Source organism: Ptychodera flava, chromosome 16 (genome assembly GCF_041260155.1).
Source record: "Ptychodera flava strain L36383 chromosome 16, AS_Pfla_20210202, whole genome shotgun sequence".
In the NCBI taxonomy this organism is placed as follows: Eukaryota; Metazoa; Hemichordata; class Enteropneusta; family Ptychoderidae; genus Ptychodera; species Ptychodera flava.
Window position 1 is genome coordinate 34,892,782 of NC_091943.1, and position 17,594 is coordinate 34,910,375.

Sequence of the window (17,594 nt, forward strand, 5' to 3'; positions counted from 1 at the left end):
CAGCTTTTTTAGCAGCACAGACATTCAATGTTGAATGTACAGCAAAAGTAGCAACAGGGATGTTGGTTTGCTCTTGCCAAAATAACTGAGACTTCAATCTCATAACCAGAATAAAATGATAGGCCAACTTCAATGGTTGGTGTAATCCTGAGATAAAATTGACCAACAGTCATACAACTGAGGGAGCATATACGGGGGTTGAAGGAAATATGAAGTGACAGAAATACATTTCCCAAGATTGCTTTATTAATAAAACCATAATGAAACAATGACAGCGCAACAAATCTTGTCATAAATTTCAATAAAAAGATAATGGCAATGTAGCAAGCAACCGTGACTTACATTTTGGCTTTTTCAGTATGTACAGCTGCACAAAACATCCCATGACTTTTAAAAGCAATCAAACTGAAACATGAGCAGACTTTCCTATCTCCACTCTAGTCAAACACTGGTATCCTTACTGTCAGCAGATCACAAACGATGCACATGGCTAGGACATTTTTTGACAAGCTGATATACACATCATTGTGTGGGATTCGTTATAGCTGCTTGAGTGCAATAAATACAAAAATATTTTCATAAATACCAGTGTTCTATCGGAGCAGGTTTTTTATAAATGTTTAAAGGAAAGATTTTCCTCTATTGATGTATTTGTTTAACATGGCTCTGTTCACTGGTCTGTTTGACTTTTGTGATTTAGTTTGTATGCCGTTTCATTTATGAATGTTCATATTGTTCACTTTATCTGGTGACAGTGTATCTTGTACACTTCAGCACAGGTCAAGAATGAAGACTGATGCACACAGTTAATTGTCAAAGAAGTATACATCCTCCTCAGAATGCAGTTCTGTAGATAAGCAGCATTTCATATGACAGTAAGTCATCCTTTAGGTTCTACGACAGTCATCCCCTGAACATTAACCAACTGAACAGCTACTCTAGCCCATCCCTCACCCTAGCCTACACTGGGTGTGTTGGAAATATCCAGACTGCAAATAATCAGGGGGATATTCCTGATACCATGCTGAAATTCAACGAGATTATTCTTTCAGCAGTCAAAGGTTGTAAAGAAGAGATAGGAAAGAAAGCGCAAGACATGGGGCTTCTAATACAATTAATTCTATTTGTCTCTACATTTAACTATGATGGAACTATGTGAGAAAGCATTACCTTATCTTGATGCTGTGAGCAAAACCAATGAAAATACAAACGGAAGAACTTTATGAAAACAGGTATATCAATGATGATAATAACAACATGTTCCCTTGGACGATATAAAAAGTCGACAAAGAACAAGACTACAATTATAATATAAAATGTACAACTAACACAAACACATGGCTCACTATTCAATATTATAGAAACACAGCTACACAGACTCTCTTTCACAATCACACAAAGTTCACTATTATATTGGTCCCTCTGAAGTGTATGGTTTTATCATACACTGCAAAAGAGGAAAACTATCTACTGCCAGCACTGATGTGTAAGGCCAGATTCATGTTTTCTTGCAGTATTGTATTGTAGTCTATTCTGTATTTGTTTTGAATCTTTCAGCTCTCCTTCTCTCCGACTTCCTGATTTCAATGATGTGTGCTGTTCAGTTCACACACTCTATAAGCTAATGTTGTTTTCCAAACTATCAAAACAACCATTTAAATGAACTGAATTTTAAAAAATTTGAACATGAGATTTTTTTCTTGTCCCGTATTGCCAGTTCTTCCTATGTAGTTTTGTTTTAGAAATAATACAGAGATTTTTGTATGCTTAAAAATCAAAATATTTGACAGAAAGGGGAAACATATTAGGTCAGTCAGGCTTATATTTGTAAAAGCCTTTTGATAGGTTTTTAGGTCATATTTTTAAACAAGAGAAACTTTAAAAGAAAGAAAGGAAAATGATTACTTTATAACTTTCTGTTTGAAATTCAGGCCCATACCAATCTATTCCCATGTTTTCTTTTCTAGGATTTTCATAAAATTTGATAAAACATTAAAAATTTCCAGGACTACATTCCTAGAAAGCAGTGATATCCTAATAACCTCATGTAAATCATTTTGGCATGATGGAAATATAGCACAGTCCGACTGTATCTCATAACGCCTTTTGGGAAGTGTGCAATAAAACCCTTTTAGAGCAAATTTTCGTGAAACACATGGGATGAATACATAAAAGGAAGTGGTGGTCAGTCTTCCTCATGAACACATACGTTGACAGACGTTTTTGTATTACAGCGTACACATAATATAAAATTATGACCTTAGGTGGCCTTATTTTGTATTACATGTACCAATATTATATAATCACAACCTTAGGTGGCCTTTTCTTACACCTTCCACCCATTCATACAACTGGAGCTATGCGTTCTGCAAACTGATTTCATAAAGAAACTGACCAATACGAGACAGAAGTATGAAATTCCTATACAAATCACTGTAGATTAGGTTGCAATGGTGTTGGGGACTTTTGCGGCTAAATTCCTAATTGGGGTCGGGATATCAGGTAACATTTGGAATATATCATATAAACTGAGCTGCACGCTACAGTTATTGCTTTTTGCTGTGACAAAGAGTGGACTGCGATGTCTGTACCAATCAATATGACTTCAAGTAACATTACAAAAGGAAATCTACACAACTGATGTCTTGTCAGCACATTAATGGCAGTGTAACGGCATATGAAGCATAAGTTAACAGGGGCATTGAGTCCAGTAAGTTCAGAGTTCACAAGAACAAGAATAGAAGGGGGAATGGGGTCGCGATATACAAGATTCTACACATTGTAATATGCTGCTGGTTTGTTGATTGTCTTCTTACAGCCATAGCAGATGCAAGGACAATGATATCACTGTGGATACTTGTTCAGTGGTGTGCCACATTCAAGAACTTTTCTTGTAAATCACACGTCTATGGAAACTGCTGGTCCAAGCTTACAGGAAATAAATGTGTCTTATTTTTGGCTGGCCACCTGGATTTCATGCTTCACTTCATCTGGGCGTGCAATCACATGCTAAAGTTAACCACAGCGAAACAAGTGATTGGCTAGTCACATGGTGTTGGCAGACTATTACTAACTTATATTCCTTTTTGAACATTTTCACAAGTCATACGTCTGTGGCATGTTGGCTTTATCCAACTACAGAGCATTGTTGTCAGTCTGACTGTTGTCACCGTGGCTTGCCGTGGATTGTAGCTTCTTTTGTGTGTAAAACAGTATGTATGCTTGACATGCGGTAACATCTTCTATGGAGCAGAGGTCCAGTCTAGAGTCGTTGCAGTGTACCCAGAAGCCTGGAAACCAAGTCAGTAAGTACATTAATAGCAGCCACTTTAGAATTAACAACAAAAAACAGAAATGGATTTTGGAAAGCGATATTGTTTGACACTTTAAATAAAGTTCAAATGCTATGCGATACAAAGAATCACATTAATGTATGATGCAGAGCATTGTAGTACCCAATCCTCAGGGATTTTACCGTTACCTCTGCAAGACAATTCCCCCCCCCCCCCCCCCCCCCCCCCCCGTCCATGATTGAACCGTCCCACCTAAGACACCTGGCCACAACAGACTTTACTGTCCATTAAAGGTATTACAACACTCATGACACAGTCCTCCCATCCACGATGGACTGAAACCCTATCTTTGTGTCACACAGTTCCCTGGTTTATCTCTAATGACAGACAACCAGACCTTACTCAAGCCTACAGTGGTAATTCCATTGTTCATAAAAAGGACAGTATTCTTGCCTGTGATGGACAGATAATGTCCTGACAGTGTTGTGCAACAAATCTTTCCCTCAATAAAAGTCACGGCAGCCCAAGACTATTGCCCTGGCAACGTTCACCAACCAACATAGGTAGTTGTTTTTATTACCAAACATTAACAGAAAACTGCATTCTAGTGGCACAGTCAACAATGGTTGCCTTGGGTTACATCTGTCATTAGGGAAACCTCCATTAACTTAGGAATACCTGACTTCTCTAGAGGATCAATTTCACAGACCTGCCTTTCCTACAATGGCACTACAATGGCACCAGCTGGATTAGATAAACATAACAATGGAACATTCACACCTTGGGGATCAAAAGTCTTCTGTTTGTCACCCGAGTTGGTCAGGCAAGAACTCGGGTTTCAGGTACCATGCAAGTTAATGTAGCCTTCCCCTAATGTCAAAAGTTTACAACTCAATGATGTGAACACTGAGGGGGCTACTGATGTCTTACCTCCTTCTGCATTCCAGCAATATGCTGTATAATGACCAGAACCAAACCTGTCAAGTGATGGAAAGGAGTTTTTTGTTAGTCTTGTGACAGTTAACTTTCATCATGTTCTTTTTTACTAGATATAATTTGCATAATTTCTATATGTTGCGTAGACTTCATCTATTTTGATTGCAAAGTTTCTAAAACAAGAAAGTTACGAAAGATTGGAACATTTCTTAGTGTCCTTGTGAAAATGGAGAGTGATGACTAGCAAAGACTGATGACAGGCAATTACCTCGAAGTATAAATATTATTTTTATGTATCCCTTCTCATGATATCAACCTGCGTTATTACATGGTAGAAAATGCACTGTATGCATTAGTAAAATGTGGTGTAGAATGCAGTATGATAGAAAACAGACATTCTCTAGTTATGTGTGATAATGTGGTAAGGGTGAGAACATAGTGAAGTATTTAATCCTTAATTTTTACCCCATCCCTTCAAATTTGGTCACATGCACACCTTTATAACAGGGAGCAAAAAGATTGAAAAATTATGAAAATCAATGCATTATTTCTTGAGATATTGCAATCCAAAAATTGCCATTTGTTCTGTGGAACCTCACCTGCAGAAACATTTTTGATGCTATTGACATCGCTACTTTTGAGAGAGCCATGTGTTTCACTCTTCACAACAATGATTTTGCCAAACCCTGGTATTTTCTATAGGAAAGTTGAGCCTCCATACATGGAGACATACAGTGAAAGGGTTAAGATTCATTCTAGCACTAAGTGAAAAAGCACTTACCCTCTACCATGGTGAATCACTACAGCTACTAATTGATATAAATTGGAACCATCACTGCAGTCAACTGTTGGTGAGCAGTAACTTTTCATGTCTAACTCTTGATCAAAGTCCACATGCACATTTATTTTCTCTCGGTGCATTCGACCTGACCATCTGTAAGGAAATAGGGACACATTATTCAACATTTTTATTGTAATTATATTGCTTGATATAACATCAAAAACAAGTGAAAAATTATTCTGTTAACTCTATTTAAATAAAATCTTATGTTAAGTTCAATAATTTCATAATTCCTCTCAACCGTCTGCACAACATGAATGGCGCCCTCTAGTGACAGAGGTGTTTTGTGAGGGAAAGCTGATCCATCCTGAAGCAATATTGACAATGAATAATTCAATCAATGTCATACCATACTTTGGTAACATAGAAAACTGAAGGTGAAGGTTATTCACTGACATTCTCTCATTACAGGTTCATGTTTTCCTTTGTATGCATAATTAAGAGTCTGCACCAGTCTGAAGAAAGAAAACTACAGATGTATGTCAATTTACAAGCAATACAGGATTTTTTACAACAAGAACATACACAGCCGAGGCAGAATACTCACCTAAATCTCTTGAGGTGAAGTCTTAACACTTGAGGTAATTTGGTTATAAGTAGTTGTTTGCTGGCTTCACATCTTATCACAGGTTTATTCGACACAGATCGTCTCTTTTTGTTGCATTTCTCGCATTCATAGACTCTGCCTTCTAACTTCTCCACTTCTGTAAATGTTGCTAACATTTCTATTGAAAGAGAGAAACAATTTACACTTAAGTGATACAAGCTCTTTTGTTTCAGGTCTGCCATTCAGAATGAAAAAAAAAGATTCCTTGAGTGACTAATTATAATGGTTGACTTTGAATGGAGTTTGCTTCGCTTTTGCTGTAAGATGTCACCCCCAAATCACGAGTTGAGCGGAGACACTTGAGACAGTCTCAATATTGACATTATTACTGCTAATATCCTAGTGATGGTACTTCCCCATCAATTTGTCAATTTCTTGTGAAAGTTGACCTCTCTGGCAATTTGAAAGCAAGAGTAAACACGCTGTGCACTTTGCCAAGGGAGGTCACATACATCATCTGTGAGACAATTGTTTCAAAAATGGAGGCTGTCCAATCAAATACTTATCAAGATGCTTCGTGATAAAAAGTACCCACTTGGTGGCCAGGTAACCCATACACTCTCTCAAAAGGCATCCATTTGTAAACTCACTCTTTTCACATTTTCATTACAACAGCATCACCGATGTAAAAATTCATAAACATATTTTGTGAGTAATTTAAACACCTATGGCTTCATTGAATTGATAAGTGATTTACACTGACTAAAATTTGCTTGGTCTTACTGTAGGGCCACATAGACACTTGCACACCAAGCAAGAACATGATGTGTTAAGTTCAACACATCACTTGTGTGTGATTTTCAGCAATTACAGAACTATCCAATGTTGTAATTAATTTATGTCTCCATGTAATATCCAACATCAATTGAATTTCAGGAGTGATTCAGGCTGCTTAATCCTTTTTTCAAAAATGCTTTTTATCCTTAAGTAGCACATTGTACATGTGAGCAAAATATAACATACCAACATTATGACAGCTTTCTGTTGACAATTCTGTTCCTCTTCCACACTGGTATCTGCAAATCAAATAAACGATTTATGAAATGTGTGCAAAAAAACTCATCACTTAGTAAGCACTCAACACTGCGGGAATAACTACAGCAAATCAAATTTCAGAGATATTGCGTGTATTCAGTTCTTTCAGAGCTAAATAGTGTACAAGGAGGGCCTTTGTTTCCATTCTGCTGAGTCTCAAACCAAAGATCGTTTATTTTGCATCCACTTGTACACAAAATGAAGCATGTCTGAGATTTTGTAAGTACATGGATGTCATTCACTCCTCAACGTTTACAGTGTTCATGTTACAAATGTCTGATAGTATTGAGGATAGAGTAATTGCAAAGCAGGTCCCATGGTCACTAATACAATTCCATCTATGCCACAGGGGATGTATTGTAAATAGTTTTTAGTCCATTCTATGTGCACTGGTTATTCAGTGAGTCTACAAGAAAAGGTTGAATTCCATGAAATTCAACATTTTTCAGCATAATAGTTATATTTGAACACCGAAAACTGGATGATATTCTCTGAAACTGAAACCACTGAATATTCACATTTTAACAGTCTCACCAGCTTCCCCTGTCTCACTGGCACATTTAACCTGATAATTTGAGTGATATGCCGCACATGAAGACATCCTGAAGAACAATACCAGCTTAGCACACATTTAGTTTGACGAGACAGATTTCTTTTCAACTGTGCATTTTTGTTAAAAGAGACTGCAATTACTTTCATAACAAGAATACTTATGTGATTACATTTGGGCTAATGTGTTTTGTGACAGAATTCAGTATGGCTACACTTGGCATGTTGTATTTCTTGCCCATAGCAACAGCTCACAGTACTGGACATTTCCCATAATTCATCATGATTTGTACCATTAGAGATTCCTCAGTGAAGTCTAACATGTCTCCCATGTGTACATAGATTCATAGACTAGTTTTCAAAAATCTGAAAATGTATTTAAGGACACCATTCTTCTCAATTTCAATTTTAAATGATTCAGAAAAAGTATGCTTGATTCAGAGGGGAGATAGCAGTTTTGTAAAATTTTCTACTGATTGCGTCCTCAGCCATACAGAATACTGTGATGTAAAGTAGGGAGACTAGTTGAACCTGTTTTACGAAACAAAAGGATATTTTTTTCAAAATACAAAGGACAAAAGAAATTTACATGCTGACTTTTCACAATGAATGACCCCTTCCGTTTGTCATTACTGGCTTCCAAAAAGTATTGCATTTGTAGCACCTGCAGAATGTGTCTTTTACGGTCATTTAACAGTTTCTGAAATTTATACTGAAATATCTAAACATACTTTTAATAAATATAATTAATCAATTATCTAGAGGCTGAACATTATTGCTTTCCTATTGAACTGAAAAAGTTGTAAGAAAAATAAGGTTGTTGGTACAAAGCAACAGAACTGTGGGTAATTTATTGTACTGTGCAGCAGCTCGATCTGTATTTCTTCATTGACAACTTTAGAGTTCACACAAGGACAGTATGCTATTTCTTTCACACATATGCAGTCTGGATGCTCTCATTTCACTTGGATGGCACTGACTTAACTTCCCTTCTGATCAATTATCAACAATGGTGACCTCTTTGACACCAAGTTGTTTTTTCTGTCATTCTCACTGTGTTAACTTTGAGACCCAGGATTGCCTCTTTAACCCTGATTTTTTTACTGTCTATGTAAATATACTAATGCTTTGCAACAACTTACAACAGAATCCTGATAAAGCACTCTTCAGAGCAATTAAGCCTTTTTTTTGCTGAATCACTCTGTGCAGTGACTCACCGCAGCCTTGCAATTATCACATCTCCTCACCACTGAGAATAACTGCTCCACATATTGTAATGCATGTTTTAACGTTAAGACTGATGTCATGGTTACATTCTGAGTTTTATATCTTTCTTGCATGTTCAATTCAAGACTTCAATTTTTTACTTATTTTCAGTTTTTTTCAGGGAGAGAAGGCAGTGAGAAAGGTGACAAAGTGATTTCAATCATGTGAGAACACGGTTGGTGCCATCCCTGTAGCAAGTGACGTTGATATTTTAAAATCAAGTGCACAAGCAATTGAACAAACAGGCCATTAACTTACAATTTAACAACCAATATACCACTAGCATTATCACTAAGTGGCGCTCATAAAACATCTGACATTCATAGACTTGGTAGACTCATAAAATTAATTCACACAAAACATCTCTTATTTGGAAAGGGATAACATCAACTGACACCTATTGATTTTAATGGCACATTTGCGTCAATTGTAAAAACTACATAAATCCACAATCTGACAATATGACTTTCTGAAATGAGATGTACTCTGAGCAATTTTGAATAATGTACTGGAGAGAGGACATTTCTTACCGCTTTGGGAATTCCAGTGAAAGATCCCAGAATGGTTCGTATGTGTTGGACTGATGGTTGCATTGAAGACAAGTAACCTGGCTGACTAATTCACCCTGAAAACTGCTGCTGATGATTTCACTTGGAAGCATTGTAGGGTCGGGATGACCCAGCACGGTGGATGACACTGCAAAGTGTAACTCAGAATTCAATTTGTCCAGCAGCTCACTGAAATAAAACAGGCAAAAATAACAGCATTACCTACTTGTACAAATATGGATTCTTTCAAAGGTATTTATTTTACAGCAGTACAGTATAGCCCTTGGTGTACCTGAAGGACAGTAGGTAAAACATTCTGCACGTTAGTAATGGTATACCTAGGGGTACCTTTCATTAGAAATTAATATGAATACCCCTTAGGGATAAGCATGAATCATACCTTGATATTGAGGGAGACCAATTATACTTAAGCATTGCCAAATTTTATATTTTCAAAGTCCTCTACAGTCCTATCTCTAACAAATAGTCCTATATCAGAATGTTGTATTCAAAACAATGTGACACTATTTTTCTGGCACATACAACTAGGGGTAGAAGCAGACAATGGAGTAGAAGCAGACATTGTTTTAACCCTTTCACAGCCACATTTTGGTACATTCCAATGGTGTTGAACAGGGCAGGTGGAGTTATACACAGGCAAATGGGGGTTAAAGAGTGAAAGAGAAACTTTTCAATCCCAGTATTGATAGCATCATATTGATCATGACCTTCCTGTTGCCTTGTGTCCAACTACTGGATTGACAGCAGAAAATTAAATCAATACAGTAACTTGTGTGTCTTCTTAACCACATGTGGATATTGAACAGTATTTTGGGCTCAACATCCATTGCGGGCCAGTATTTCTTTTGTCATGCAGTGTTTTTTGTCAAGGTTTAGGGAACACAGGAACATAGTCTGGGAACCTAACATGATTGCTTTGTTATGCTAAGGGAACCCTGTTAACATGACTGGGAAACCCAAGTATAATAAACGTGACTGTACTTCTCTACTTCGACATCAGTAAGAATCACTGGACATCAGATTTTGACAGGGGAAAATTTTGAAGAATTTTTATTGCATGAAAATAGATTGGTCATTGATTCAACACTGTACTCATATGTTGCAATACTACTGTCACACGAGCCATGTATACTGCAATTGTCAATTCAAACTTTAAGAAATTGAAGTTTCATAGGCACAATCTACAAACATTGGGCCTCTTGAACTTCAATTAATGAATGAGCAACAAAACAATGTCATGCCTACTTGCATGCTTATCTTTGTACCTGAATTACTAACGGTGATGATGTCTCTGGAAGTGTTTTCATTCTGTTGCAACTTTAAATCCTCTATCTTTTGACAATACGATGCTGTCTTCCTAAGATTTTTTTAATGTAGAAATATCAACTTTATCCAAATAACATAACGAATGACAGAACAAGTCATCGTTGATGACACAGTCCCCACTTGTTAATGGGTATTTTGATTACAGGTCCTCAAAGAGGATAGAGTCCTCTTCATTAGGTCTGTGATAAAAATACTTTTCAATGAATTCGCTTGATACACGTCTGAGTTATGGTTCAGGACATGAAAAAAATCGTAACAAAATGGTCGCACAGTGGCCATATTGGATCGCATCACAAAACAAATTGATGTGCATAGCTATGACATTGGTTGATGTCCTTGTACCAACTTTGAATAAAATTGGTCGAAACATGCGGATATGCCTGACAAATGGCTCTGTACATGAAAAAATCGTAATAAAATGGCCGCCTGGCGGCCATATTGGATCGTATCACAAAACAGATTGACTTGCATATGTATGACATAGGTCAATGTCCTTGTACCAACTTTGAATAAAATCGGTTGAGATATGCCTGAGTTATGGCTCTGTATATGAAAAAATTGTAATAAAATGGCTGCCTGGTGGCCATATTGGATCGTATCACAAAACAAATTGATGTGCATATCTATGACATTGGTCAATGTCCTTGTACCAACTCTGAATACAATCGGTCGACACATGCCTGAGTAATGGCTTTGTACATGAAAAAATCGTAATAAAATGGCCGCCTGGCGGCCATATTGGATCGTATCACAAAACAAATTGACGTGCATCTGTATGACATTGGTCAATGTCCTTGTACCAACTTTGAATAAAATCGGTTGGAACTTGCCTGAGTTATGGCTCTGTACATGAAAAAATCGTAATAAAATGGCCGCCTGGCGGCCATATTGGATCGTATCACAAAACAAATTGACGTGCATCTGTATGACATATGAAGTAATCCTTGTATCAAGTTTGAATGAAATCGCTCCAGGCATCTCAGAGATATCTGCGTGAACGGACGGACGCACGGATGCACGGACGGACGCACGCACGCACGGACATGACCAAACCTATAAGTCCCCCCGGACGGTGTCCGTGGGGACTAAAAAAGTTCCTAAATCTTTTTGAGGTTAAATTGAGCACACTGAATTTCACGAATACTGAGAAGGGTTTGTGGATATTAACATAAACACTTTCCTCATATTTGCATCTGTACCTCATAAGAGGAACGATTTCAATTTGGCTGTTGATGAAAATTTTGTGTCTGAGGATGACACATAGAAAAGCAGAGACGTTACCATCACAAGAGACACCTAAGGCATAATATGCCATCCCTGAAAACTGACGATGACACACAGAACAGTAGTAATGTTACCATCTCAAGAGACACCTTGGGCATATTACAACATCAGCGAAAAAAGATTACATGTGCCTATCAAACAAGAATCCGGAGACCTATTATAGATCAAGCTGTAAACAATACATCTTATATGCATCATTAGGTACAAAACTAAGTACATTAGTGGAATAATACAGGTCGTTACAAAAGCTCATGAAGTAATTATTGCATGACAACAAGTTAAAAGAGATAAGATATCACTATGGAAACAGTCACACTATGATAGATGAACAAAATCAAACAAAGCATGTTTGCAACTTTGGGAATTTCCTAATAACTTACCAAAGGAATTCTTGGGCGTCTTGTTGTGAATATCCTTTGAATGATGGTATAAGTCTCCAAATTGAACTCAGTATTGCATGCGGTGAGACAATGGCCCATTTACCAGACCACATTACCCGGAACAATGCATGTAACTCATGACACAGAGAACTGCAGGTAAAAATTGAAAAATGAAAGACCATTATGATGGAAGTCATAATGACATGGCCAATATTCATCCATTTTCTTCTTTGTGCATTATATTTTGTTTCATGGTGAATTACAAATGATACAACATTGCAACATTTACACTCGGCTTGCAAGAAATTGGAGCCACATTTCCATATGTTCTACAATACAAGAGTAGAGTTGCATTTGTAAATGATGTCATAGAAACGATCACAACTGTTATTAATTTCAATCGTCTTCGTACTCTATACAGAGGAATTGAAAATTCATTTGTAATCAAGGACGAAAACAAGAAGAGAACATCCCGAGGGTGATTTGAAAAGCCATTTCACCCACTCATACATAAGCTCAAATTATATTAATGGATCATCATCCATCATTTATTATTAAAACAAAGATAATGACAAAGGCATAGATATAGACTTACACATTGCTTTTTAATGTTTTGGGATCTTTGTATTTCCAATTTTCACTGGCTGTAGATGATCCACCACTTAGACCTCCATTCTTTGATTGTCTTGATGTACCTGCCCGTCGTTTATTTCTCGGAGTTTCAACTTCCTGCAATGACATTTTTCTTTCTCTAATAGCGTTTGCCACAATCAAGTGCAACAGCCAAGACAGGGGCATAAATGAAGATTTGCAGACAAGACCTTTTGGATGCAAACCAAAAAAGGGCAATGTGGAGAGCATCCTGGAAGATTATGGCTCATTGGTTGGCCTACAGTTTATGGAGGAACACTTTCCAAACAGCGAATCTGCTGTAAACAATTAAAATGTGCCAATCAGATATGACATTCTGAGCTGCTGCACATCAGTAGATTGAGAAGATTTCCCTAAGGAAACCAGCAACATACTGGTATTCTGTTCTTAACTCTACCCCCCTCATGACTCCCTAGGTTACTAACGATTCATGCAAAATGTTGTGTGTGTGTATAAATCTTCACTCCTGCTCACATCAACTATAGAGAGCATTCTATTACCGGATGTGTGACAACACAGAAAGGGTTATTCACACTACCTGAAACGTCTCTATCTTGTTTGAACAAACAGACAAATCATTATACATGAACCTGGTTCAACTGAGCAAAGTTTGAATATTTAAATTCAATTTGCTTCAACAACAGCCAGACAAATCACTTGCATGTAGAAAGCACTCATCCATGAAGATAGCTATACTTGTTTACATTTGCAACGACCTTTGAGTGTCTTCTTTTCTTAGAAGATGGAATTGTTAACACTTCTATTGAGTCGGCATAAAATTAGATGAAATTACCTAGTACACAAGGGAACTCTCATGAACGTCAGAGTTTATTTTGGTCTTGATTAGGAACAGCTTTGTACTAGACAAATATTTTCTAAGGGCTGCATTACAATAATAACAATCAACAATTTCATGAAAACTGTTTCAAATGTGACCTCTTGACATGGATCCTGTGTTTATTTCAGTGCGTAGAATTTATTTCATATGACATGTTGCAAACAAGTCTTCTTTATACTCAATAGTGCAGTTTAACAGTAGAGATTATACACAAGGGTGAGTGAATAACCTGGAAATACACCATTAATTTCCTGGCCAATGCCACACAGTCTCATACCATCTTAAGGGGGCGCTGCACCCAACACAGCATATTTTGCCCAAAATCATTTTTTTGGCAAATATTCATTAAATTTTATCTGATTTGTAAACCAAAGATTAAAATATTGGTTGGGTTCACCTTTCAGCTTGTTAAGTAGTCATAAGTTGGGTGAAAATGAGGTGTAAAATTATGCAAATTTATGCAAATCATCCAATTTCCTGGCTTCTCTTTTCTCCCAATTTCAAGATTTCCAATGAATTAAACTCCATTCTGGCTGGGTCAAATTTTCTGAAATTTTCACATGATGTTATTTAAATGCTTTATAACAAAACAACTATTTTATTTGGCAATAAAGTTCTTACATTTTTAATAAGAGGCCTTTTAATTTTGCTTATTATGATTTTAATCACTTTTTTGAACGTCAATCTTTCAACCCATGCCATTTTGGAATGAAGACAGATAATGTAAAATAAAATAATCGCTTTTTTCCTACATATACTCTTGTTTCAAGTCAAATTTTAAATTTTAGAAAAAAGTACAGAGTTTTTGACTTATATCAATTTTTATCATTAATACCAAAATTGAGGTTTTCTAGCCCAAATATATACCTCCTTCATTCTTCGAGTAAACTATTGCTACCATACTAAACTTTAAATTCTCTGCTTTTTGAAAATATACACTGGTAGTATAAGCGGGTTTCCTTGTCATCTTTGACGAGAAATATTGCTTTGAAAAAAACTGTGTTGGTAACATGCAGCTCCACCTTAAGTGACTTTCATTTCAATGATGCTGAATTTTGGTCCAGATCTTAAGTAAATGGCATCTGGAAACCAACACAACAGTGCCCATTGCAATAAGAAACAGAGTGAATACCTTATAGCATTCAACTGTTGTTTGTCTGGATACAAGTTTCCGTTTTCCATTATTACTTCTTCCGTTACCACCCTTGAGGGGACTCTCCTCTATGGCCGGCATATCCAGGTTGAGAAAATAGTCACGGAACTTATCTAGATGGCTAAATAAACAGAGATGAAGAATTAATAAACCATGGCATGAATAAAGATCTAATAAGATTCATCAATGTTTAATTGTGATAGTCACCTGAGAAATTTAGACATCTGCAAAATTCAGTGGATTAGTTACAGAATAAAGATCACATGTAATGCACAGTCACGCAGTCAATGTGTCATGAATATTAATGTTGTATGTACAAGTACTCTAACACTATACAGTTGCTTCACTTTACAGAGACTATATATAGATTTTCTGAGTACTATTTCTTTAAAATGAAATAATTACAGAATACAATTAGAAGTTATTACCCAATATCACCTGTTCCTGTGTCGTATCAGCATGAGTGTCATTTGTGCTGCGTCAGACACGAGACGAAATCGAGTGTCTGACGCAGCACAAATGACATGAATCCTGATACGACACAAGGAATAGGCGATATTGGGTAATAACCGATTTATCATATACCCATGCCCATAATTTTAGGGAATTTTTACTAGTAGAGCAAAAAACCTTAAATTTTGAGGCTTTACTTTATTATGCCTTGCGCATAAATATCAGAATGTTTAAGTGAACAGGCTTCATTCATAAAGTATACGACGAAGATGTCAACATCACACGCACGCGACATTGCTGCAAGTCGTCCATATCTCAATGAAACCCAAGAAGAAAGACACAGGGATACAAAAATCGTCCTACAGAAGGAACATTTTAAGGTGCAATATGCTATTGCAACTGTAACTGATCAAAAACTGCTCAGCTTTAAATCTATCCTGATTTCGATCGTCGTACGGCATGGAGCTCGCCATTTTGTTAGTTTACCCGTAGAGTTGCCATGTCAACAGTCGTCGCGTGCGCGCGTGACATAGCTGTCATGCCACGCGCTCACTACCTGATCAGTGGAGACCGTGCACAGTGCCGGCGCTGTGCGAACGGCAGAATGTTTGCTAGAACTTGACCAACAAAATACCATGGGAAAATATTTCAAGACTCTGTGTGATATTTCCGTATTTTGCAACTAGAAATACACGTGTTCCTCGAAGCCCTTCAAGTCTTTACGTCAGCGACATCGCTTCGCAGGCGAAGAGTGGCAGCCGTTTTGTTGTTTACGTTGTTTACCAACAAACTGCAAATGTAGTTCGGGAAAACTCAAAAACTGATGACGTTCATCGTGCATATCTCAACGTTTACCGTGAAATATCACGGCTGATATTTTACGGTGAATGTCACTAGGATGTAGCAATATGGGCATGGGTATATTGATAATAAGTAACATATGATACCACTATGCCTGACAACAATAGCTTTAAAACTTTGATTATTGATGAATTAATTAGCATATTGATAAGTTGAACTTCCAATCTGGTTATTGAAGTACTGAATGAATTTTCTCTTTGTCTTTGTGATAGCAGAATAAAGGAAAAGAGTATTTTTTCATACTCACAAATATGCACTAAATAAAGAATATTCAACAGTGTTGTCAGAAGGATAAAACACATTGAACATCTCGCTTAAGTAAAGGGCTGCTCACCAATATTTGTTACACAAGACTGTCTGAATGAAATACCGTACTAAAGTAAAAACCAGATAACAGTGAGACAACTTAATACTTCACATGTAAAATTCACCAGCAAATTTGTTGTTGTGGCTGGAGGACAGGAGGAATTTTTGTACTAAAGTAGTTCATTGAGTCTGTATCCAACAGAGAGTATCCACAACTTGTTTTATCTGCTCCTTTCCCAAGGACATGTCACTAGAACTGTAACAGTTATACTATAGGTAAAATGAGGTCTCTTACTACTACAGTGGTGCATTCATACACACACGTAATTTTGCCTTGAGAGCCTTCTTTTGTAATATGATGTCAATGTACTATCATTACTGTTCATACTTCTTTGTTGCACTATTTATAGTCATGTTTGCAGACAGCACAGGACGTGTTTCATTTGCAAAAAGTTTTCTCACTGAGATATTTCTTGACAATCCACTTTAATTCTGACAAAATCATTTGCATACAGCCTCAATTACAAAATTGTCTTGCATAATATTTACAAAGTAATGAACAATGCTCCCTAGGCCCTGATAAAACGGTATACAGCAAAGAGGGCATAGATAAAAAAGTATTTATGAGAGATTACTGCTAGCGTGTGGAGGACAGTAAAGTTTGCAATTCCTACTGTATGTTGAGATTATTACTGCGCAATATTGTAAATAAATACAAAGCACTTGAAGATATCTCAAGAACTCCCACAACACAAACATCTAGGCCTAATAAATGATTTCAACCACCATTTGTGCTAGAATTCAATGATAAGAATGGATAGCACTATGACCTGAACCAACATCAATTGGTTCCACTTTCAAATATCCATTATAATTACAGGTAAACCACATTGCATCTTTGAATAGGGACACAAACAAGTATCGTTAACATTATTTCAACAAATCATGATGTACGTCTTGCATCTTTATTTCCATACACAAGGATTAAATTCACTGCAAACATTTTGTCACTGGTTTGTTGAATTTATATGAAAGTCATAGAAACAAACAAAACGTGGCCAGGATAAGTAATGATGTCCTGGTTTTAGAAGCAACTGGTAAAAGAGCTGGTACGAATAATTCAGATCTAATGGTTCATAAACTCTGTATATTGCAAAAAGTTCCCAATGAGATTACATGTGCATCAGACTATAATAATAGCAAAAATTTGCTACAAAGGTTAAGGGCCATATGTAAATGATTTGAG

At 36.7% G+C, this 17,594-nt stretch overlaps 1 protein-coding gene across 2 annotated transcripts in view; it reads right to left on the reverse strand.

Moving 5' to 3' along the window:
• Positions 1-224: 224 nt before the first annotated feature.
• LOC139114692 (ubiquitin carboxyl-terminal hydrolase 44-A-like) overlaps positions 225-17,594 on the reverse strand; it is a 38,089-nt gene continuing 20,719 nt past the window's right edge. For both annotated transcript variants that reach the window (XM_070676562.1, XM_070676561.1), the window contains exons 6-14: positions 14,708-14,849; positions 12,682-12,815; positions 12,087-12,236; positions 9,058-9,264; positions 6,641-6,693; positions 5,618-5,795; positions 5,011-5,163; positions 4,224-4,270; positions 225-3,290 (exon numbers count right to left, since the gene is read on the reverse strand). In XM_070676562.1, the coding sequence (XP_070532663.1) occupies positions 3,136-3,290; positions 4,224-4,270; positions 5,011-5,163; positions 5,618-5,795; positions 6,641-6,693; positions 9,058-9,264; positions 12,087-12,236; positions 12,682-12,815; positions 14,708-14,849 (1,219 nt within the window). In that variant the 3' untranslated portion in view covers positions 225-3,135. The remainder of the gene's footprint in view (positions 3,291-4,223; positions 4,271-5,010; positions 5,164-5,617; positions 5,796-6,640; positions 6,694-9,057; positions 9,265-12,086; positions 12,237-12,681; positions 12,816-14,707; positions 14,850-17,594) is intronic.